Here is a 26426-nt window from a genome sequence, read left to right as displayed (position 1 = left end):
TGTTTTAATAATAGATAGGTGCAGAAAATAAAAACCTTTAATTCCTTGCAAGTCTTTAGTGTCTGACTTCGCCAATAAAACTGATCGAGTCATTTACAACACGGAGAAAAACGAAAATAAATAAAATATAGTAATCCATGACCTGAATGATTAATTAAATTATTTTGTTGTTAATATTATTTGACTATAAAAACAACTATAAAAAAGAATATTTTCATTTTATTCCTAGTATCTATGCAACCAGTAATACGAGTCCGAAAAAATAAAATTTTGTGACCTGTAGGTATCTAGAACGGGAAAGGCGAATCCGCCAAAATTTAGACTCAAAATAATTTATGCAACCAGCAATGCATTACTTCCACTGCCAGATTTTTAATTGACATTGACAACTGATTTAACCTTAAATATTACACGTGCAATTTGCAAGTAAATATTAACAGAGTGTGGTATTTTTTACATAGTAATAGTAAATGAGAACGAAAACATAAAATGGGGCAAAAAAAGAAAGTGGGAAAACAGCGGAGAGATAAGTTTTATCATCTAGCTAAAGAAACAGGTTTCAGATCAAGAGCCGCGTTTAAATTGATCCAGTTGAATCGCAAGTTTGAGTTTTTACAAAAGTCGCGAGTATGTGTGGATCTATGTGCGGCCCCAGGAGGTTGGATGCAGGTGGCCAAACAAAATATGCCTGTATCCAGCGTAGTTGTCGGTGTAGACTTGTTTCCAATAAAACCCATTCCAGGTTGTATAAGTTTAGTCGAAGACATAACAACAGAGAAATGTAAGACGGCCTTGGGAAAGGAACTACAGACGTGGAAAGCAGACGTTGTTCTTCATGATGGTGCCCCAAATGTAGGAAAGAATTGGTTACATGATGCGTACCAACAAGCTTGTCTAACACTGAGTTCGTTAAAATTAGCTACCCAACTCTTAAGGCGTGGTGGATGGTTTGTAACTAAAGTATTTAGATCAAAAGATTACAATGCTCTAATTTGGGTTCTAAAACAATTATTCAAGAAAGTCCATGCTACTAAACCTCAAGCTTCCCGTACAGAGTCAGCGGAAATTTTCGTGGTTTGCCAGAATTACATAGCTCCTGATAAAATTGATCCCAAATTTATGGATGCCAAATATGTGTTTTCTGAATTAGAACTCGAACCAAAGAATAAATTAAATTTCTTTCATCCTGAAAAACAGAAGAAAGCTAAAGCTGAAGGATACGCGGAAAATGATTATACTCTGCACCATAAGTTGAAAGTTTCTGACTTTATTAAACATGAAAATGGAATTGATATACTGCAAAATGCATCAGAAGTAAGATAATATAATTGTTTGTGTATATAATTACAGTAAAACCTCAGTTAACCGAAACATCGTTTAACCGAAATGGCTGACAGTTTCAATAATTTCGTAAATAAACAGTAAATTTAAAAAAAAAAGCAATAAAATTAAGCAAAATGAACATGGTTGGAGTGTTTTTTTTAGAAATCTTCTATTTTCTGTTGTATTTTCCTTTGACAACAATGTTTTGCAGCTATATCTCTTCAATATTATGTAATTTGATACAAGAAGAATACAAAAAACAATGTTATTTTTAACCGAAATTCTTGTTATCCGAAACTGTCTCCTCCCCCCAATTATTTTGGTTAACGGAGGTTTTACTGTATAATCCTTACACTATAATTGAATTGGTCATTTGAGAAACCCAACATGTCCAAAGAAAATCTATTTTCATTTTTCTGCATAATATTTACTAACCTTGGATATAGAGTCACTTGTTTCAAGAGAAACCCAACCCTGTTTAACATTCCAAATGAACCTAGAAAGTTGAAAAATATTTCTGAATCAAGAAAAACCTGGCAACCCCGAGATGTTTTTTGTACTTTTCCACAACTTTGCTTTTGTGGGACATGTTGGGTTTCTCAAACGACAGATTTAATTGTGTTAAACATATTTAAGCTTAACTAACTGGAATCTGATTTGTATTTACATCCGAGCATTATTCATTCATTCATTAAGAGTTATAATCTCTAGGGATTATAGCTAATGCTATTGAGTTCAAAATCCCATTCTTGAGTGAGATGGATTATTCTTCTATATCATTCATAGCTTTCTACGTGTCTTTGCTACTGCCACAGACTCTTTTCCATTTTTCTAGTCTTTAACATTCATTGCTCTTGTACATTCTTCTACATCATCCAGCCATCTTTTTCTAGGCCTTCCTCTACACCTGAAGCATAGTGGTATCCAGTTATAGTCGGTTTGCTAAACTCAGATACAACTGGCTAGAGATTTTAGTAGTTAATTTTTTTGTTTTTTGTCAATTTTGCCAAAATTGGCAAAATTACTAACTATTTAGTAATTATTTTTTTGCCAATTTTACCAAAGTTGGCAAAATTACTTACTATAATCACTAACCAGTTGTGTCTGAGTTTAGCGAACCGACTATAGTTATCCTTCTCAACATATCTGAGTGTAGGTGTCTCTGTATATTATGTCTTATCCATTCTAAGAGAAGAGATTTTCTGTACCTGACTATATTTTCTCCTTTTAACTCTTCTACAATTTCGGCATTTGTTTTCATTCTTCTTTCTCCCTCTCTTGTTACATTGGGGCTTAATATCATTCTTACCATTTCTCTTTCAAATTTCAGAAGGCTATCTTCCTCTTTCTTGTTAATTGTTATTTTTTTCTATCCCATATGTAACAACAGATCTCATTAAGGTCTTCTCATCTTTGTTCCCTTACTTAGAGTCTTGGTTCTCAGCAGATTTCTATTCATTCCATATGTTTTTCTGCTTTTCAAAATTCTTTCCTCATTTATTTTGTATTGTGCTGATTTATCTCTAGCCCTATTTTCTTTGCTTCCTTATCCAAGTTTTTAATTGCTCTTACACCTAAGTGTCATCTTCATCTTTGCTATGATGACTATACTAAAAGCCACAGTTAGAATGTAGTACGGGTAGCATAGGGCAATGTATTTCTTATCGGAGAACAGCCAACCAACTTTGCCGGTTTGCTCCGAGCGGTGCATTAGGACCGGATTTAAGAATCATATCACTGGAATATACGCGCACACAACAATCGCCTACGGTTGTATACCCTTGTGCCGACATGAGTGGCGGCATCCATGCCCGGCCCAAGACTAACACTGCATTCTAACTCTGGCTTTTACTTTAGATCATCTGTATATGCCATTACTTGAAGTTGATCTATAATAATGCTTTTGTTTACGAAGTTTGTTTAATATTGGGTTAAACAGTATCAGGGAGATAGAGTTACCTTGTTTCATACCTTTGTTTACTTTGATCTCCTTAGAAGTTGTTCAGTTGAATCCTATCTTTGCTTTGATGTTATTTAGACTCACTATTAGCGAATGTCTTAATTTTTCTGGGATTCCAAGATGCTCCAGCTAGCCTAGCTTTTCCATTATTTTCATCCAATTAATTGTATCAAAAGTACTTTTGAGCACTACAGTTAATGCTTAATTTGTTTATTTTATAATAGAATAACTATTATGTGATTATTTTAGATTATTTTTGATGACCCAGCCATCCTAAACCATGCAAAAACAACAAATGAAATAAAGGAATGTGTCAAGGACATAAAGGTCTTGGGCAGAAAAGATCTACGGAATATTTTAGCCTGGTGGAAGATATTAAATGAAGAATACAAGAAAAGCAATTCCACAGAATCAAAAGAAAGTGTTGAGAGTGATGAGGAGATTGGAAAGGAAGAATCAAAATCAGACGATGAAGAAAATCTAGGAGATGTTGATGAACAAATTGCAAATCTACAAGAAGAAGAAATAAGGGACCAAAAACGCAAGAAGAAGAAGGTGTTAAAGGAAAGAAAGAAATTGAATGAGAGATTGAACCTTAAGATGATATTGAAGAATGACGATGGACCTACTATGGAAGGTAACATCCACTAACTTTCCTAATATTATACAGAATAAGTTTTCCTCATATTTTTGTAATTATTTGTAACTGAGTTCACATCAATATCTTGATTCTTGTTTAGTATACATGCAAAATAGTAAGTTCCTGTGATTTTATATAAGTAAATATATTTTAACATATTCACTTTTAACGAAGCTAAGAATTGCTCAATGTAAGATGGAAAGGTTGATGATTGATTTGCATTGTGGGACCATATCTCAAACGAAGAACTACGATTGAGAACAGGAGTCACAGATGGTGTATGTCAGGTGGCTAAACTTAATGGAACTGGGCCGGTCATGTGGCCCTTCTAGCAGATGGGAGATGGACAAAGATGTTGCTCAAGTGGAGACCAAGAGCCAACAAAAGAAGTAGAGGAAGACCACCCACGCGATGGACAGACTATATAAAAAGAATGACCACAAATTCCACAAAAGAAGACAGTGGACTGAAATAGGGGAGGCCTATATCCAGCAGTGGATGCAAAGGGCTGATTGATGATGATGATGAACATGTTCGCTACCAAGAGGGTACTTAAGTTTCATCCTTATAGACCATCTATTTAAATTGCCAGTATGTGCAGTACAATCCCCAGCTCAAGGGTGCGACACTGGTCTATGCAAAAAATCAATGTGGCTTGTATATGAGTCGCTTGGTAGAGAATGTGTTAATGTAATGTTTATTTACAGACTTACCATTTTTACAAATCAACTTAAATTTAACTAAACTATTAAAGCACAATGTGATTACATAGAAAGGTATTTTCAAAATCAATCATTACTATTAAATTTGTTTGCATTTGTACACATTCTCTGTAAGGGTTTATTTACAGTATAAGTTTGATTATGAAATTCTAAATAAAATAAGTCTTGGGATCTGGTGTCTCTACAGGGAGTACGGAAGTAAACCTTTTCCAAAAGAGCACTAGCATCAATGCTTCCTCATATTAATTTATATATAAATGCTACATCTAGCAATATTCGCCTTTCTTCAAGAGTAGGCAATTTAAGTAACGATTGTAAAACAATGTATTCAATTTCATTTACAGGTATTCTCAATTTAAAAGGAATACATCTTAAGAACTTTCTCTGTACTTTTTCTAATAGATCTTTGTAGCAGTTATAATGTGGAGACCAAATGTTCCAACCATATTCTAAAACCGATCTAATAAGGGAACAGTAGATATTTTTGAGACAATAAATATTATCAAATTCAGAGAGACTACGTTTCATGAAACCTAAAAGTTTCTTGGATCTATTAGAAACGTAAGAAAAGTGGTCCCTGAAGCTTACTGTAGGGTCAAAAATTACCACAAGATCCTTAAATGTTGTGATTACGTCCAAAATATTCGGTCCAATATGGTATTCCAATGAAATCGGATGTTTGTTTCTAAAAAATCGCATTACCTTACATTTATTTATGTTCAAATTCAAAGCATTTAAGTTACACCAATCCAATAATCTACTTAAATCATTCTGTAATAAACTACAGTCATTGGAATTTTTTATGACTCTATAAATTTTTAGGTCATCAGCATAGAGAAGAATATTACTATGATAAAAACAATTTTTTCTATTTACAAAACAATTAAAAAGCAGAGGAGATAAATGTCCACTCTGTGCAACACCAGAGGTTACATTGATAGTAGATAACAAAAATTGGTTAATTTTTACAACTTGAGTTCTATCTGTGAGATAGCTCTCCATCCAGCCTAATAATATTCCATGTAAACCAGCAGTATAAAGTTTAGAGATTAGGACAGTATGATTAACTCTATCGAATGCCTTCGAAAAGTCAGTATAAATGACATCAACCTGGTCATACCCTTCAAGAGCATCCAACAAAAATTCTTGTAGAACTAAAAGATTGGTAGTAGTAGAACGTCCTGGAATAAAACCATGTTGGTCGGGCAGTAAAGTAGGATTCAATAATGGACCAAGTTTTGCAGCTGCAAACAAGTGTTAAAAACATTAGTAATGTCTCTAATGTTTTTAGTAGATATCTCAGTAGTGTCTTTTGCACAATAGTTTTAAAAATAATTGCTAATATGACAGAGAGATTTTGTTTCAATTAGAGAGTTTGCTTACCTCAAGTTTGCTCTAAGGATTCCATAAGGATGGAATATGTATAAGCGAATGGTGGTGTCTGTATTGAAATTAAATCTTAACTGTTTGTCATAAATATATTTTAGTTTGTCTGTCACTAAGAACTGTTTAATAAATTGTTTATTTCTTGTCTAGGTGATGATATGTTTGCATTAAAAAAAGTAACTAGTAGTGTAAATAAAATCCTGGACCAGACTCCGGATATGGTGGTTAATTCAGATGATGAGTTTAGTGAACTAAAACCAATGCCAAAATATAAGAAATATGAGAAAGGCGAGGGACATCTAGATAGCACAGGTACATTCTATAAAGATTCTGATTCGGAACTGGAAATGGAGAGTGACGATGAGGAAGATGAAATTAAAGAAGGGTTAGGTAAGTACTATATGTGTTGGAAAGAATTAGAATATAGGAATGAAAGTAAAACAGTGTTTTAATCCTTATTTCACTGTGTAATATTCAGAAGAGTACAATTGAATGGGTCCGCCACATCATTCGTTTTTAAGAAATCGAACACAAAGTGTTAAAATTATAATAGGTATGTAATGGTAAGTTTGTACATTTTAAGGGTTAGTAGTACAGTTTGTAATTACGAATTACAGACTATATTACTTACTCCTAAAATGTATAAATTTGCAATTATTGTAATTTTCACAATTTTTGTTCAATTTCTTAAAAACGAATAATGTTCCACTTACATCGACAGCTTAAACGGTTATTTGCTTTTTTATGGTATAGATGTCTTATGATATAAAAAATTATCAACTTTTTTAAATGTATTTGGGTCAATCCATATCAGATCACCCAGTCAGTGTTGCTTAACATTTTTAATTTTCCTGATTCTTTTATCATGGATTCCCTATAGGTAGATATTCACAAAAATCAATTTGAAAAAAATTTTGTAAGCTATATTTTTTTTGGCAGCCATTTTTAACATGACGGCTCGACGAATTTAATGAAAAACGGGGTTTGCGAAGAATTTAATTGCCAAGTCATTTTTCAAGATATCAGCATAATCTAAACACCAGTGTGTTCAGCATCAAATTCCCTTCAAAAATATGTTATTTAAATTTCTCTATCATTAAAAGAAGTCAATAAAACTTTCTCCAAAACTTCGGAAAGAATTTAGCAAAATCGTTAATTTTTAAGGCTATTAATTCTTAGGAAGGAGAAGTATCTCACAAATAATAATTTATTTCTGTATTGAATACTTAAAATACTACCAGCAGCTTAAGTTTTAGTCTTGAGAATCAACTCCTTTTTTCCCTACAACTTTTCAAAAATGGCCAAAAGCACGTTAATGACAATTTTCAAAGGTCAATATCTGAAAAGGGACTGAATGAAAACAAGTGAAAATTTTATTAAATGTTCTTTATACTGATAAGAATATCTCGCAAAAAAATTATGACTGAGACTTAACTATGTTTTGAGTTATAGAGTTGTGAATTCCAATAAAAACGCTATCTTTTTAATACACTCGTGCAATGCTAAATTAGCAACTGTAGGCTTAAAATTATCTCGTTCTATCATAAGCTCCTTCTATCATAAGCTTTGTGTTTTGGTGATGTTTGCAAACACATACACTATGAGTTCCCGATGAACCCGGAAGAACACACCACTTAGGTCATAGAGCGCAAAACATAGAACGACCAATTTTGTGATCTGGATATTTATGTTTATATATGCTGTAGAGTTAATTTAGTGAGAGAAGAATTAACCTTTTCTGTTTGTGCACCTTGACATTGTCTATCACAGTTGAAACATATTCCTTTTTACCAGGGCATAAGCGACTATTTTCGTCATCTTCATAAAACTCTTTAACACAGTTAAAAATAGCTTCACCTATTTTGTTGCCCTGTCTTTTTGAAAGATGTGGTAAGACACCTTGATCCTTTACTAGCAGCCTAGTTAACTTTACCATGTGTTCAGATGCACCAAAGTCCTCAACTATTTTTTTCTTTGACCATGAGCTTGGTAATAGACTAATTATCTTAATTTTATCATCTTTACTAGACACTTTAAATTTTTCTTTCAGTTTAGTAATGAGTATGTCATACTCACTAATAGTAGTTTCTGAGTTTCTAAGTCATTATAGAATGATTCTTCTAACTTTCGCTTGACCGTGCTCATAATTTTGTCAGTTTTTCTTTGCAAAGCTGACAGTCGTTCTTTGTTAAGCTTTGTTATTTTACATAAAGGAGACAATTCCAAAGTTTCACAAATGGATTCCACTTGATGCAAAGGATTCTCCTGTACTAATTCAAAAGGGCCAAGAAGAAATTCAGGATCATTTTGAACATTTTTTGTCTCTTTTTTGGGCAATTTTTCTACAAATATATTTGTTGCACATGTTGGACATAGAGCCTGTCCAGGAATTAGTTTAACATCCACATTTTTTACTCTTGGAAAGGTGTTCAATTAGTATTTTACGCAAACCATTTTTAATTGGCCTTTTATGACTACTAAATGAGTCACAACATTTTTTCCCAAAAATGTGGTTGTACTTGTCTAAATATTTATCTCTGTGGTAATGGCAGATATTGGTAATTTCATTTGAAATTCTTAATTTGAGCAAACATTGTTCTTCAGTTAGCAAGTCACTTACACTAATAAAATTTTCAGACACTTCTTTCTTGTAGTGTTGTTTATGACACTGTTCACCCACAAAACAACTCATACTGGATAATTAAACAATCAATTAAATAACATTACTAATATAAGTAAATTTAATTAAGCACATCAATGTAGTGATACAATTCCAAAACTGCACTAACAGGACATGTTCACTAGTCAAATAACTATCACCAACTGAGCCTCATCAATACCAAAGCAATGGTGATTGAGGTGGGGGGGTGTTCATGTCTCCACTTGCAGAGACATGTAGGTGCAGGTGTTATTTTAAAACTCTAATAATAATATATAGATTTAAGCATCATTTAATTTTGAAAATTAAGATAATTTTAGCCTTGAGTTGCTAATTTAGCATTGCACGAGTGTATTAAAAAGTTAGCGTTTTTATTGGAATTCACAACTCTATAACTCAAAACTTAGTTGAGTCTCAGTCATAATTTTTTTGTGAGATATTCTTATCAGTATAAAGAACATTTAATAAAAATTTCACTTGTTTTTATTCAGTCCCTTTTCAGATATTGACCTTTGAAAATTTACATTAACGTGCTTTCGGCCATTTTTGAAAAACTGTAGGGAAAAAAGGAGTTGATTCCCAAGACTACAACTTATGCTGCTGGTAGTATTTTGAGTATTCAACACAGAAATAAATTATTATTTGTGAGATACTTCTCCTTTCTAAGAATTAATGGTCTTAAAAATGAACGATTTTGCTAAATTCTTTCCGAAGTTTTGGAGAAAGTTTTATTGACTTTCTTTAATGATAGAGAAATTTAAATAACATATTTTTGAAGGGAATTTCATGCTGAACACACTGGTGTTTAGATTATGCTGATACCTTTAACAATGACTTGGCAATTAAATTTTCCGCAAACCCCGTTTTTTCATTAAATTCGCCGAGTCGTCATTTTAAAAATGGCTGCCAAATAAAAAATATGGCTTACACAATTTTTTCAAATGGATTTTTGTGAATATCTACCTATAGGGAATCCATGATAAAAGAATGAGGAAAATTAAAAATGTTGAGCAACAAATTATATTTATATTGGGTGATTTAAAATGGATTGACCCATTTAAAGTTTTTTTATCAAATCGATATGATTTTTGTATGAGTTTGATCTTTATAATAATATATTTAACGGGTATTTCTTGGTATTTGTGATGTGTAATAAACCTATTTATTTTTTTTTTATAAATATTTAATTTTGTTTAAGGTTTTGATGAAGAAGATAGTGACGAACAGCCTTCTAAAAAGAAAACCAAACGAAAAGCAAATCCAAAAGATAAAGAAGACCAATCCAATCCATTAATTACAGATCTAGACTATCGAGACAAAGACAAGAAAAAAGCCCATAAAGCAGAACTGTGGTTCGAAAGAGACATTTTTAAGAACCTAATTGATGAAAAAGATGAAGACGCTGATCTAGACAAAATGGTAGAAAACTTCAAGAAGAAAGGAGCAAAAATCTATGGTGAAGAAGATCCGAAAGTAGACAATATCGTCAAAGCTGGAAAGAAAAAATCAAAGAAAGAGATTACAGATAGTGCTTATAGTTCTGATGGAAATGATACAGATACTGATACTGACTCCGACACAGATTCTGACTATGATGTAGAGAAGGAAGTAGGCGCTCCAGTGAATAATTCTAAGAAGGATGGATTTGAAATTGTAAAAAGTGTAAGTACAGGTAAGAAATGTAATGTTTTATTATTCATAAGCCAACGTTGTTCTGAAGCTATTTCCTTGTGGCATTTTTATAATTAACTATTTAGATGGGAAATAAGCCACAATTAAATTGAAAAAAATAATTTTATTAACGTTTCGACGCCCAAATCGGGTGTCGTTGTCAAAATACAAAATACTACTAAATTAAACAAAAATGTTGTTGCTTAGTAAAAAATTCTTCTAATAATTTATTTAATTTGACTCATTTATATCGACAATTCAGACATATATTATACATTTTAAAGTAGAAAACTTTAAAATGATATTGCCAATATTTATGAGACGTTAATAAAATCATTTTTTTAGTTAAATTGTGGCTTATTTCCCATTTAGAATAGTTGATCATAAGTCAACATTTAGCTATTTACTTTATTAAGCAGTGGTAGTAAATGGATCAGTGCGGAGCATTCACTTTGGTGTGAGTAGTCAAGTGATTTCATAGATCGAATCTCAGCATGGATTCATCCATCTATCCATCATATGGCTTTACAGCTCAATTGCCCTGGATCCCTCAGCAAAACTCTGAAATTTTATCTTCCTATCAATAAGCAATTTTTTAATTCATAAACACTCTTGCACTGCTGCCATTAAAGCTGCTAATTGTGCTCCTTAACTTGAAAAGACAATTTTGTTTTCAAGCAAACAAAATTTTTTTCTTGTATATTTCTTTTTAAAAGTCAAGTATATACACTCCGCCAAAAAAGTATCGCATCCTTAAAAACGGGACATTTTTAATGTCTCATATTTCCTAAACCTGTTGTTCGATTTTAGTGATTTTTTTAATATGTTATAGCCTTATTCTTCAAGAATATCGATGTAATAATATTGTTGCTAAACAGATAAGTGTCATTGTATACCGGGTGTAACAATGATAGTCTGTTTTTCCTCAAAGTTTGGAACAGCCTCTGGAATATTCTAGCGTATATAAAATATTGAAATTAAAACTCAACTGTAGCCTTAGGCCATCTAAACATTTTGTTTTTTTATTCATTCGCTTATGTTGGATAATAAAAAAGTTAGGTATTTTAACAACTAGCAACGTTCTTCATAAATACAGGATGTTTCTAAAAAAAGAATGTGTGTGTACTTTGTACGCACGTAAGAAGTTATACTTCTATTATATGATTTCAACGAAATTAATATACTTTTTATTTATATTTTGTTTAAATATTAAACTAATTTATACTTACTACTTCTCAAACATTTTTATTAGAACAGTGCCAAAAATTAAAATAATAAAAGAATAAAACACACACAAACACATTAAACAAGCCACAAATGATGTCTGAAAATTAATTGTCGAAAATTTTTTTAATACGTATTTTATGAAAATACAATTATATAATAAATATACTTACAATCATAAAATGTATTAAAAAAAAAACAAAAAAGAAAGTTTCTATTGGGACTCGAACCACCGCTGATAAGAGCGGTTGGTATTGGAATTCATTCGCCTTCTCCGCTTAGCCACGGACACTATGTGTCATTATTTACGAAGATCGACTAACTAAACGGATTAAACTCGTGATATTTTAATATTTTGAAAATTGATCAAATTATTTTAATTTTGAATTGAAATGATTTAGAATTGAAAAAATACAACAAAACATAGAGTAAAAAAACAATATATTAGGTGAATATTGATAGAAATTTTGATGGTAATCAAATTATATAAATAAAAGTATTACATACTATGTATTTTGGCAGATCAAATAGGTAGGTTTATACCCATGATACATTAACAATTATTACGTACCTGTTGCTTTTAAAAACTATTTAAAAGTCACTACAATATTATAAACTTTTTTGTTTCTGTCCTCACAACAATAAAACTAATATATTATACATTTGTTTACCTTTACCTTTACCTCCAAACCACAGCTGCCATATCGGATAATTTTTGACATGTCATTTGAACATCCAATCAGAACAAAGTTATAATGCGCATGCGCCGGGCTGATAGGTTTTAACATATAAAAAAATCACCCTCTATCGCCGGTAAAGAAGTATAACTTCAATAAGTGCGACAAACTTTAAGGGGTAATTCTGCATGAAAAAATAATTTGTTTACCAGTATAATTTGTTGACAGTTTGCTTTATACACATATGTCCGCAAATGCTTCGTTTCCGAGATACGGGATATTGAATTTTTCCTTACAAACTGATGATTTATTTATTGCTCTAAAACCGGTTGAGATATGCAAATGAAATTTGGTAGGTTTTAAGAGGTAGTTATTGCGCATTTTTTGGCATACAATTAAGAATTTTATATTCACCATTGGCGTGCATACGGGTCTCTTAAAACCTACCAAATTTCATTTGCATATCTCAACCGGTTTTAGAGCAATAAATAAATCATCAGTTTGTAAGAAAAAATTCAACATCCCGTATCTTGGAAACGAAGCATTTGCACACACATGTTTATAAAGTAAACGGTCATTATTTTTTCATGCAGAATTACCCCTTAAAGTTTGTCCCACTTTTAGAAACACCCTGTATTGATGAAGAACGTTGCTAGTTGTTAAAGTACCTAACTTTTTTATTAACCAACATAAGCTAATGAATCAAAAAGCAAAATGTTTAGATGGCCTGAGGTTACAGTTGAGTTTTAATTTTAATATTTTATATATGCTAGAATATTCCACACGGTGTTCCAAACTTTGAGGAAAAACACACTAACATTGTTACACCCGGTATACAATGACACTTATCTGTTTAGCAACAATATTATTACATCGATATTCTTGAAGAATAAAGCTATAACGTATTAAAAAAATCACTAAAATCGACCAACAGGTTTAGGAAATATGAGACATTAAAAATGTCCCATTTTGTCCCAAGGTGATGCGATAATTTTGACGCTTAGTGTATTTATAATGCCATTTTTACTATCGTAATATATTTCTAAACCAAGAAAATTTTTCCTTTGTATTTAATTTCTAATTTTTTAATTTTCTTGTCTACCTCAAGTCTGTTCAAGTATGTTCCTGTTATTACAATGTGTTCAAATTGTAATCATTTTTCCTACTGATGAGTACAAATCTTCATAATCAAAATTCTCCTTTTGTGCAGAACCTCTGACAACTACTCTTGTCTTATGTATCTTCTTCCTTGACTTCCAATGTTTTACTTGCAAATACCCACTTCATGTTCAAAATCTCTATCTTTTCTGTTATTTTCTTCATTTTTGTCCATGTATTTGTTTTCTCAATTGATTCTGTTTCTCTCTCTGTTGCTTTTATTCATAAATTTTTATCTTGTCTACCTTTTAACTCTTCTATATCTATATCTGGAACTCTTTTTACAAAAGACATGACATCAAAAGCCATATATAATTCACAGTAACTGAATTTCTCTGGTATTTTTACCTTTCTTTTGTGCCCTTCAGGTAAAATTACATTTGAAATAAATGAAAATGATTGTCGACAACAATTCAAGCAAGCTGTTAGCATAGATATATAAATATCAAACAGATGATGCTTAGGAAAAATATTACATCTATTTCCTAAGCGTCGTCTGTTTGATATTTATATATCTGGGCTGACAGCTTGCTTGAATTGTTGTTGACATTCATTTTCATTCATTTCATCATTCCCCGTTAGAGGTCAGTCTAACCATACTCCGGTGTAAATATTTGATAATCTACACCAACCTCTCGGTGAGTTTTTATTCAAATCAGTCTTCTTGCGAAGCCTCTTTGATAACGGGTAGACCCAGAAACACGGTGTCGGAGGATGGCAAGAGACTCGATTTGAATCAAAACGAAACCGTTTGTTTTGATTTTAAAATTACATTTTCTTTGGCTGCTTTACTTACTTGTACTCTCATATTCTTCCGTTTCATCTCCACTAATATCTTCCATTATATTTCTACAGTCTTCTTTATCTTCATCACTTTGATCTTCATGAATTTTTGTATCTGTGCCTTCCCATTATTTTCCTGATTGTAACTATTTCCTCTCAATATCTGTGTAATTTCCTTGATTTGAAGATCTGTCATAATTGGTGCCACTACCTCCTCTCTGGTATCTAAAACTCCATTTGATCATTTCTTCTGTATCCTTTATTAAATCATCTCATAGGTTCTCAATTCTATGTCTCTGCTCCCGATACTTTCTTAAAATCTTTTGTCTAGATAGTCACTTTTTTCATACCTTTCTTGCAAAGAATGGCACATATTACCTTGACCATTGACCTACAAGTTCTATCTTTCTGTTTTGCGCTAACTTTTGTGTCTCATCTTTATACCCTCCTTGAACTCAGTAACTAATCAGTATATTTAAATTGTAGGTAAGAAGGGAAAGAAATACAAACTAAATTCAGAGGAGCTCGCCATGGGTACTATGATGGTAAACAGCAAAAAAGCCAAAAGGGATTTAGTTGATGCTGCTTGGAATCGCTATGCATTTGGCGATGAAGGATTGCCTGACTGGTTTAAACAAGATGAGGAGAAACATATGAAAAGGGAAGTCCCGGTTCCTAAAGTAAGTCAATGAAAGTTCATTAATTAATTAAGCATTACAATCCCAAGGGATTATAGCTAACGCCATGGCATTTAGAACCCTATTCTAAGGTGAGATGGATTACTCCTCTATGTCATTTATAGCTTGCTTTGTGTCTTTGCTGCTGTAGTGACTCTTTTCCATTTCTTCTTGTCCTTGCACTGAACTTTCCAGTCTCCATTCAGCGATCATTCAGGTCATTCATTGCTCTTGTATCTTCTTCTATATCATCCAGCGATTTTCTTCTAGGCCTTCCTCTACACCCGGGCCATACTGGTGTCGAATTAGTTATCCTTCTCCACATATCTGAGTGTGGGCGCCTCTGTATATGTCCTTCTCATTGTAAACGAAGAGATTCTTCAATTCTTCTTCAATTTCGGCATTTCTTTTCAGTCTTCTTTATCCCTCTCTTGTTACATTGTGGCCCAGTATCGTTCTCATTATTTTTCTTTCAAATTTCAGAAGGCTCTCCCTTGGTAATCCTTGTTGTTTCCATCCATATGTAACAACAGGTTTTATTAAGATCGTATATAGGTTCATCTTTGTTCTATTACTTTCCTTTGTTCTCTCTTCTCTGTTTTTCCCTATTGTTACTCCCAATAGCTAAAGGTGGGTACAGTTTCAAATTTATGGTTCTGTATTATTAAATATTTGTGAGTTGTGTCGTCCTTACCTATCATCATGTGCTTTGTTCTGTGCTGGTTTATCTCTAGCCCTATTCTCTTTGTTTCCTTATCTACTTTTTAAACTGCTTTTATTACGGCCGGTTTCACAAAGTCAAGTTAAGAGATAACCAGAGGTCACCCCAATATATTATAATGGGGGAACCTCTGGTTATCTCTTAACCACAAGTTAACTTTACTTTGTGAAACCGGCCGTAAGTGTCATCTTTTTCTTCACTATGATGACTAGATCAACTGCATATCTATTAGTTTTTTTAGTAATCTGTAGTAATGTTTTTGTTTGCGAAAGTCCTCCTTATTATTGCTTCCAATATCAGGTTAAACAGTGTCGGGGAGATAGAGCCACCTTGTTTCACGCCTTTTGTTTACTTTGATCTCCTTAGAAGTTGTCAATGAAAGTTACTACACCATATTTGTGTGTTTTTACACCCCATTTATATTATCCTAGAATTATTTTTATCTTTTAATAAATAAAATAAGGGAATTTTGTATTATATACTATTATGCTCTGTATTTTCTCTCTGTTATGGGATTGATCAGCATCTTATTAATTCAATTAATTAATTAATTATTTTAATTGCTATTCTTTTTCTCATGATCATCTTTCAGTGCGTCACAGTTTTTCGATTTCTTTCTAACGCATTAAATTGTATGTGACAGAAAAAAACGCACGTCGCTGATTACAGACATTTACAACATTTATTCTAGTTATTCTAGTTGTCGATAGATGGCGCCATAATAAAAATGATAATTTTTTTTTAATTAGATAATAATATTACAAATATCTGTATAATTTATAAGACTATACAAATCAAAGAAAATACCATTTTATAAATGCAAGAGACACATTTGATTTGTTTTTATTCCAAATTGAAAATAAAATGTGACAACTGTCAGATTTAACCTTTAACTACACGCGCTGGCGTATTTTGTACGCCAGATATAAGAATTCTACTGCAAATATATTTAAAAATTTAGTTTTTGACCTTGTTTATGTCTCTAACCTATCACTGGAATGTGCTTTACAATTTGGTTTTAGTTTCGTTATAATCGGCGTTCTGGGAAGATCGTAATTTACAGTTTATTATTTGTTTTTCTCGGTGGTGCACAATATGCGCCACGATTATATTAATATAAGTAGTAATATAAGTACATATTTCAATTGTTTTTTAGTCATTATGGCACACAATATATTTTTCTTTATAAACAATACTTTTTCTCCCGTAAAAAATCACATTTTAAAAAATTTTTTATTAGCAATTTTATTTATCATGGAATCCAGTTATTCCGTAATTCCAGTTATAAATCCCAATTGGCTTATCGAGGAGGAACTCCAAGTATTCAGTGATGCCAAATAAGGTTTATAACAAGCAACTAAGTGTATTTTTTCAAAAAAAAAAAATAAAAAAATCCGCTGTTATTGTGTATTTTCTTGTGGCGTATGAAGTACGCCATGCGTGTAGTTATGTCATAACTTGATGCGCGGGTAGTTAAAGGTTAACTAAAATATCATGTTAGAATAAATGTCATAAATGTGTGTTATCATGGACTTACCCTTTTTCCTATCATTTGTTACGCACTGAAAAATGCTCATGAAAAGGACAATACTCATGGAAACAAAACCAAAATTTAATAAAACTTTCCAATGAAAATTATTCTCTGGGCTAATTGATTTTAATGTATCACCTTTGGTTTGTGGCTTCTAGTATTTCTTGTTGCTTACTTTATCCAGGACAAAACAAGGAAAATAAATATACTCAAAATCATATAAATTTTATAAATATTATTTAGGTATTTATACAGGTCCAGCGATTTTTAAAGGGATCATAGCCAATACATGTATTTCGGCTCTAGGCGGTTGGCCAACAAAATATTTTCAAATAATTATTATATTATACAAGTCCAATACTTCAGTCGACTGCTGGATTCTGAACTAAGCTACGCAAATGCAAAAGCCCGCCTACATTTACCATTTCAGTCTGTTTTAGCCGAACGAGTCTAGAGGTGGGCTAAATTCGATACAGTGATATTTTATTCATTGTGATTTTTGTCTGTAACTGAATCAGTCATTGTAAAAACAATACATGTTACAATGTGTAAACTTTTAAGGAAACGTAAAAAAATTTTCATTAATAGTTGGATATTCCGAGATAATACAATATTTTATATAAGTATTATGGGTTATAAATGAATCTTTCTGGAAGGCAAAAAAAGTTTAAATGTTTATGTATATATTTATATGTAAATTTAATGGCGTTGAAAAGCGTCGTCATTTTACCCAAAATATGGTCTTAGATTGTTTTCGCAATGACCGATTCAACTGTGATTTAACAGAGCAACGAAATATTCGTATGTTAAACTCCTAATAAAAAGTGTTACCACTATGGACCATCGTAAAATTCTAGGTCACTATTACAAAATTGGGTTTGCTACTAGAACGCATACCATGCCATTAGTGCCAAACAAAAATAGAAAAATTTAGTAGTTTATGGAACGTTTTTATATAAGTGGATGATAATTATGCATCATGCAATATTTGTAAGATAAAGCTGTCTTATAAAACTTAGGGAACTTAGAAAACAAAATTTTAATACATTATTGTTTCCTATAATGCACAAAATGTTAAAGGTGGTACACAAAATGATGTGAAAATGAAACATTTTGGATGCTTTGCACACAAAATAAATAAACTTTATTTTTAACGATGGCTTAAAGGATGAGGAAATCAACCACAATTTAACTTAAAAAAATGATTTTATTGACGTTTCAACTTCAACCTCAGATGTTATCAAAAGTGATATAAGAAAATCATTAAAAATTTAACCAAAATAAAAATACCATTAGCCACTTTAAAAAGAGTTCTACAAGCAACTGCTAAACTTTTAGATTTTCAAAAATCCAGGAAACGGGAATCCTCTCAAATTACTGCAAGATGTTTCCACATGTTGTAATTCGACATTTTATATGTTGGAAAGATTTATTCAGCTAGAAGAAATTGTTAAGGCTATTATAAGCATAACAAATATGTACGTAAACACTAGTTCAACAATGTATGAGTGGAATTTTATTAAACTGTCGATTTCAACTTTTCTTGGCAAAATAAGGTTTCGACTAATTCCTTTTAAGGATCCAACAAATGCGGAAATAGCACAGAAAATAGAATCGCTCTTATTGCAGAAAAATTGGAATGGAACAAAAAGATAAAGGATTTACGACTCAAATTTTATTAGAACATGAGAAAACATCTGCAGATCCGGATGATATTATGGGATCGTAGGGTCAGCCACGAGGCACTACGACAAGCAGGGCAATAATAGAAATGCAAAGATTTAGGGAATGCGATCGGTTGCCGCGAAATGAAGATTCGTTAAAAAAGCGGAGAGAAAATAAATATATTTTTCCTTATTACGCACAAGTAGCTCAAGAACGCCTTAGTGTCATTGGAATATCAGTGCCTTGCGAACGGTTATTTCCAAAGATAGTCTAATTATTTCTGATTGAAGAACTCGAGTTAATTATAAAAAGGTTAAAAGGCTGCTATTCTGAAATTTTAATTTAAAAGTAACAAATAGTAACTAATAAGTATTTGTAGCAAATACTGGTATTTAAAGTTTACTTAGTATTTCGTTTTTAAGAGGGTAGGCGCAAAATTTCGGGACAATGCTTTTTAAATGCATTTATTTCTTTCGAATTATAAGAAAACTAGTAAGTATTTTTGAAAAATTTAAACGCAGAATAAAAAATTACATAATTACCGAGTGCTGAAAGTCTCTGAAAACTTCTATAATGTGTATTATAATAAGTTAGAGCGGTAAAAAGAAGAGAAAATTGAGTGTGATTTTTAATTTCAAACATCTCATTCAAATGACACTTTTTTTATTCTAATGGACTTTCGGCCCTCGATAATAATGTAATCTTTCATTCCGCGTTTATATTTTTCAAAAATACTTATTATTTTCTTAAAATTCGAAAAAAATGAATGCATTGAGAAAACATTGGCCCGAAATTTGGCGCCTATGCTCTTGTTAGATTTTCTAATAACAATTAAGACAATGAAAAAAAACATCAAATTATTTATTAATGCAATATTATTTTCATTACAAAACTACTTTTTAAATACAATTATTTCTCATTCTAACAGACCTAATTTTATAATCATGATCTAGACAAAATAATAACACCTGTTGAATTTTTTTGAACATTTTTAATTAGGAGTTTAAAATACGACTATTTTGTTGCTCTGTTAAATCACAATCACAGATAAAAATTACGATCGGTTACATGATTGCAAATACTTCTAGCCCACCTCTAGGTCAGAATCAGGTATTAGGACCGGTTCCTATTTAAGGGTCCGCATCGCGATCGCGCCAAGGAATAGAACCGAACCGACGTGACTACATGCAGAAGGCGATTGCAGAATTTGCAGTTCCTTCTAGCTTTTTGTGCATACGCGGTACGAATAGATTATTTTATTTTTATAAGTTTATGGATACGTACCTATTTAAAACATATTTTTTCACCTAAAATATTGTCTGAAGCTATTTCTTTGTGGCGTTTATGTAATTTATTATTATTCTAAATACGAAATAAGCCACAATTTAACTTAAAAAATTATTTTATTAACTTCTATTTCGAACGTCGTTGTCAAAACACAAAATATTAATAAATTAAACAAAAATGTTGTTGCTTAGTAAAAAAAATCGTGTAATAATTGCCGATATAAATGAGTTAGAATAAATTATATTATTAGAAGAAATTTTTTTACTAAGCAACAAAATTTTTTTTTAATTTATTAATACTGTGTATTTTGACAACGACGTCCGAAGTGGAGGTCGAAACGTTAACAAAATCATTTTTTAAGTTAAATTGCGGCTTATTTCCCATTTAGAATAATAAATTACACAAATGCCACAAAAAATAGCTTTAGAACAATATACATAATATTATGTATAATGCCAATCATCATCATCCATAAATAGATACACATGAAATATTTAGCACTATAAATATTAAAATAAATATTTTAGGTTAAATTATATATTTTAAATACATATCCAAAAACTTATAAAAATAATAACCCATTCGTACCTATCTGCAATCGCCTTGTCTGTGCATGTAGGTAGTGGGTTCGGTTCGGTTCTATTCCTTGGCGCGGTGCGGACTCTTAAGTCCGATTATCTACTTTCGGCTCATTCGGATGAGCTCGCTATTTTAGTAAACTCCTAAAAAGAGAGATAGAAGTAGGAGGTTCTAGTTCAAAGATATTTTCTACATGCCAATGTTAATGTTGCTATGATTTCTTGTTTTAATGTCTGGAACTTTTATATTGGTCCACTATCTCAAGTGCAGTTCAAACACTGTGTCTTAAAAAGCTATGTTCCATATTTCTATAATTTATACTGAATACTATAGGTACCATAAATATAAGATTCAAAATGTATGTTAAAACTTTATTCTGTTGTCAAATTCTGTCAATTGTCAATGTTCTTATTATTATTAAAAAAAACAAATTTAATTAAAATATATTATTTATCTCTTCTATGAATTTATGAATGAATAAATTATGCTGTAAAACCTGTTAAATTTGACAAAAAAAAAACAAATATGGTATGTAATATACAACAACTCTCTCCTATTCACAAATAATCTGACTAACCTTTTTATCTTCTTTACTTCTTCTCATGGATTGTGTTGTCCTCGGTTCTCCCACACGTGCTCCTCAGATGCTGCTACGATATTTCTCTTCAAAACTGTTTCACAAGCAAAAAACAGCACTCTCTCGAAATCTCTCCTCTATTTAGTCTCCGACTCGATACAAACAATATCAATATTTATAATTCCAAGATTTTTTCTCTCACTTTGATATCTTGTGCAAAATTGATACAAACCGGCTATTCGTTCCAGACAGAAACTGGAATCTATTCGCACATGAGGAGATTGTACTTCTCGACTCGATCACGACTTCGTCTCAACACGAATCTGCTTACACGGCCACCAAATTCACCACTTTACACAAAATTACTACTATTCAAACTGGACTGCTCCCTTCCGATCTTAATTACACAGTAAAATAACTTTTTTCCTCATCAATCTGAGACTCAACCACTCTATTCTCCCTCCATCAATCTCCCGCCAATCACAAGCATTCTCTCTACACATTAAATCCCTACTTTCATTTCTTAAGAACAAATAGTGTTGTATACAAATTTTCTGTCTTGTCAAATTTCCAGGAGATATTAAAGTTAATTTTTTTCTTATATCCTAGAAAAACCCTATATTCTAAAACTAAACAAAATTTTACCGTCGGCGTCGTTTTCTTTCTAGGAAACCATTTAGAAACATTATATTGTCTATTCCAAAGCGGCACATTAACTTTCTAAATCCGACCGTAATTTAGTTCATTGTTTGAATTGCATAAATCCGTACGTAGAATCTTTATCACTAACGTTTTTCTCTTTCCACGAAACACTGCTTACGGCTAAATCATATTATTTACAAATTTTAGCTATATACAGGGCGATGAAAATTTACGATCTCGTGGTCTTCGACATAAAATTAATTCTCTAAATTCTCCCCATAAAAATTATTTAACAATACATATAAAAGTTTATTTTTTTAGGAATTAGTTGATGAATACAACAAGAAATTAGAAGAAATAAATGTGCGACCCATAAAGAAGGTTATTGAAGCCAAAGCTAGAAAGAAGAGGCGCGCAATGAAGAAATTAGAAAGAGCTAAGAAGAAAGTTGAATCTGTCCTCGACAATGCAGATATATCAGAAAGGGAGAAGGCCAGACAGGTTCAACAGTAAGTGTTTGAATGTTTTGTATATCAATTCGTGAAAAGTGTCTGTAACATTATTATACTTTAGAGTGAATGACTGTTTTTTAAAACATCTTGTTTCCACCTGGTTTTCGGCCCACCTTTCTTCTTATTTCCTCCTATTCCCTCCATTACTATTTTTTTGGGAAGTCTCGTGTTTGGCATCCTTTGGATATATGTCCCAACCGAGGCCAATCCAAATTTTTGTGGTTTTAAATTTTTGTCCTCTACTATACTTGTCGTTGGCTTTTATTTCATGTTCATATTTCTCCGTCTATGATTAGTTTCTGGTATTCTATTTGATCATTTGCATAAATTTTTAATTCCTGTATTTTTCCTCCTTTATCTCCCCAATTACTCTATTTTTTCGTTTGCTGTGTTCATTTCTTTTTCTAATTGACCTATTTGTTTTATAGATTTTTCATTTGTTTCCCACAGCTCTCTTATTTCCCCTTTGTGGTAGCTTTTTTGACCTTTTAGTTCTTGAATTTACCTGTGTGATTTCATCTCCGCATCTATATTGTTCTTGTTATCTTTGTTACATCCATTATTAATTCTTTATCATTTCAGCCTTGGGTCAATTCCGCTTGTGTTTTCTTCGTATCTTTTTTTGCCGAGTTCTCGGTTCCTAATCTAACCTAGGTATAACTTAATATGTCATTTTAACAGGGCCGTAACTACCATTGAGGCAACCGGGGCAGCGCCCCGGGGCCCCCGACCAAGGGGGCCCCGTGCATAGATTTTAACGAGGAAAATAAAAATATGTATTTTAAAAGCCGATCACAACGAAATATTTTCAAATGACACCATTTTAAAAAGACCGCAACATAGTTTTAATTTTTCACTGGGGAAATTAGTCTTTTAGACTAAAATGCAATAGGAACAGAACAGGCCTGAGCTAAGCTGGGGCCCCCGAGACCATAACATAAAAATTTAAATTATTACTTAAGAAATTAATTATTTCGGCGTAATAAAAGCTAAAATGCCATTGGAAGAGGGGGATCCGGGCTAAGCTGGGGCCCCCGAGACCTTTCGTAAACATATAAATTGTGACTGAGGAAATTAGTTATTTTGGCGAAATAAAAACTAAAATGCAACCGGAATAGGGACTCCAGGTTCCAGCTACTTTGTCTTAATCAATTTACCCCAGACCACATCTTGGTATGTGAAAGGAACCACATATTGAAAAGAAAGGTAAACATAAGATAAAATGAGCAATTAGGATCAGCCCCACCAGTACACTGACCATCTTCACTGAGTGTGGTTGGCTCACACTGCAGTAGCTTAAGGCACCTTAAGGTGCTTTTAAATCAAAGTGAACACGAACGAGGGAACGAATTCGTAGGTGTTCGCTTGGCTATTCGTTCGGTACAAAGTAATACCATTTACATTGTAGCGAACGAACGCATTCGTTGATAATCTGCAGATATAGATGAAGCTGTAATCATTAGCTCTGGTAATTTTATAGTTATCGCAGGACATGCTGAAAAAAAAAAGAAAGAGAGTGTGGTGTTCACATAGGAGGGAAAATGCCCTTTCAAGGGGTTAAATATCAAACATTTTTCCGGACCCTCCCCCCTTGCGCTGGGGGTAAATTCCCTACCTCCCGGTAGGGGGACCCCAGATCACATTTGCCCCGGGGCCCCCAACATCGTAGTTACGGCCCTGCATTTTAAATCTGTTTACTATTTAAGTACATTATCATTATATAGAAATCAATCTTTAAAAAATCTGTTATTTATAGTAATATACAATAATTCATAATCCTTTTTCAGATTATACAAGAAAGCCAGGCAAGAACCCAAGAAAGAAGTTACATACGTGGTAGCTAAGAAACACATGACTGGCAAGCGAGTAGCCAGGCCAAAGGGGGTTAAAGGACACTATAAAGTTGTAGATCCAAGAATGAAAAAAGATATAAGGGCGCAAAAGAAGAAAATGAAAACTATGGGTAGGGGTAAAAAAGGTGGGAAAGGTGGTAAAAGCAGTAAAGGACCCTCGAAAGGAAATAAGGGAAAGCAAAAAGCGCAGGATGTACATACTAAATGATTAAGTTAATGAATTAAGTGTATTTTTAACTTGTGATAAATCAAGTGAAGTTGTTTTGAACTTTGTTAATAAAATATGTGAAGATCTTCTGTTTTCATTTTAATAAAAAAACGCTTGTTTGGCCAGAAAATGTTCTCAATGCAATTGGAAACCGATATAAGTCACATGGCACAACATCTGGTGAATAAGGCGGTTGGTCCAACGTTGGAATACTTCTTTAAGTTCCATCTTCTATCGAAGGTTGGAAATCATCATGGCAATGCGGACGCTGTTGACTGCCGCTCTAAATAGCTCTGCACTACTGCATTCGAACCATTCCCGTAAGTTCTTAAGCCAGGATGTTCTTCGTCTTCCCACATTTCGCTTTCCTCGGATTTTGCCTTGCATAGTAAGTTGTAATAATGAGTATTTTTGCCCTCTTATCACACATGCCCCAAGTACTCAAGTTTTCGTTTTTTATTCGTCTTTTGGCACTCTTTGGAATACTGTACTTTGCTAAAAACAAGCAGTCTTAAGATACAGTAAAATTCTTTCTTGCGTATCGGAATCAAGAATAAATGCCTTGAACAGTTCAAAAGCAATGAGATTACTAGGTGTGCTGTTAAATAACGAGACTGGGGCTGTAAAGCATTTTATTTTGATTGCTTAAATATCAGCTTATTATCACCTTCAGTATACCAACCTTTCCTAGCACTAAAACGTTCCATGGGAATTTTGTTCAAAATAGTGCTGCACCTTTTTTTTCAGTCGGCTACTTCAGAACGCGTGCCATTTCTTCCTTCACAATTTCGTTTTAATGCCGATTTCACTTTAGGGAAACAGATGAAAGCCGCACGGCGCTAAATCCAGCGAATAAGCTGGATGGTTCAACTTTGGAACGCTGCACTGCGATAGAAACGAGCAATATTAAGATATGGTAAAACTTTTGTGTCAGGATCAAGAATAAACATCCTGGAAAGCTAACAAGTAGTGAATTACTATGTGCGCTATTAAATAATCGGACTGTGGCTGTGAAACATTTTATTTTGATTTTAAATGTATTTACTTATTATCATCTTCAACATACACCACTCTTCTATCACTAAAATGTTCCATGCGAGTTTTACATTGTTCAAAATTGTGCTGGACGTCTTTTTCTGTCAACTACTTGAGGACGCGTGCTATTTCTTCTTTCACGGCTTTCTTGTAATGCAGATGTCACTTTGGGAAACCGATAGAAGTCACACGGCGTTAAATCCGGAAAATAAAGTGGAAGATCCAACGTTGGAATGCATTACTGTCGTATAAACGAGCAGTATTAAGATACGGTATAGATTTTACATGTCAGGATTAAGAATAAACGTCCTGGAAAGCTAACAACTAGTGAGATTATTAGGTGTGCTCTTAAATATCGAAACCAAGGCTGTAAAACATTTTCTTTTCATTATATATGTATTTATCCATTATCACCTTCAATATACACCCCTCCCCTATCACTAAAACGTTCCATGCGAATTTTACATCTTGAAAATAGTGCTGGAAGTCTTTTATGTCAGCTACTTCATGTTATTTCTCTTTCACAGCTTCCCTTTAATGCAGATTTCGCTTCAATAAATAGATAGAAGTCACACCTCGCTAAATCAGGCGACTAAGACGGATGGTCCAACTTTGGAATGTACTGCGGTCCAAACGAGTTATATTAAGATGCGGTAAAACTGTTAAGTGTTAGGATAAACATCCATAAAACGTTCCATACGAATTTTATAGTGATCAAAATAGTGCTGGGCGTATTTTTCTATCAGCTACTTCAAAGGGAAAAACAAAGTTGGCAAACCGAAATTAAGATTCGATGGCAGAAAAGTGAAAATGCCCCAGAATAAGTGGCAGAAAAACTGGAACGATATATAATTTTATACAGAGAGAAAAGTTAGATAAACTGAAATATTAGAAGTTGGAAACTCTTATTTGTATTGACTAATATGTAGTTGTTAA

General features: G+C 32.5%; 1 protein-coding gene across 1 annotated transcript; it reads left to right on the top strand.

The window, feature by feature from the left end:
• The first annotated feature begins 381 nt into the window (after positions 1-381).
• LOC114335491 (pre-rRNA 2'-O-ribose RNA methyltransferase FTSJ3) lies at positions 382-24544 on the top strand. The gene is made up of 7 exons (XM_028285731.2): positions 382-1314; positions 3533-3920; positions 6182-6421; positions 9889-10362; positions 14690-14883; positions 22204-22391; positions 24182-24544. Exons 1-7 carry the CDS (start codon positions 490-492, stop codon positions 24453-24455), a joined length of 2583 nt encoding a protein of 860 aa, XP_028141532.1. The 5' UTR covers positions 382-489; the 3' UTR covers positions 24456-24544.
• The last annotated feature ends 1882 nt before the right edge of the window (positions 24545-26426 follow it).

Source organism: Diabrotica virgifera, chromosome 3 (genome assembly GCF_917563875.1).
Source record: "Diabrotica virgifera virgifera chromosome 3, PGI_DIABVI_V3a".
Taxonomy (NCBI): Eukaryota; Metazoa; Arthropoda; class Insecta; order Coleoptera; family Chrysomelidae; genus Diabrotica; species Diabrotica virgifera.
This window is presented reverse-complemented; position numbering and strand designations above follow the sequence as displayed.

Excerpts from the sequence above, each read along its gene's own strand:
- LOC114335491 (XM_028285731.2), top strand. The coding sequence starts at position 490 with ATGGGGCAAAAAAAGAAAGTGGGAAAACAGCGGAGAGATAAGTTTTAT. Across the intron at positions 6,422-9,888 it reads TGAAATTAAAGAAGGGTTAG|GTTTTGATGAAGAAGATAGT; the intron begins GTAAGTACTATA and ends ATTTTGTTTAAG. Across the intron at positions 10,363-14,689 it reads TGTAAAAAGTGTAAGTACAG|GTAAGAAGGGAAAGAAATAC; the intron begins GTAAGAAATGTA and ends TTTAAATTGTAG.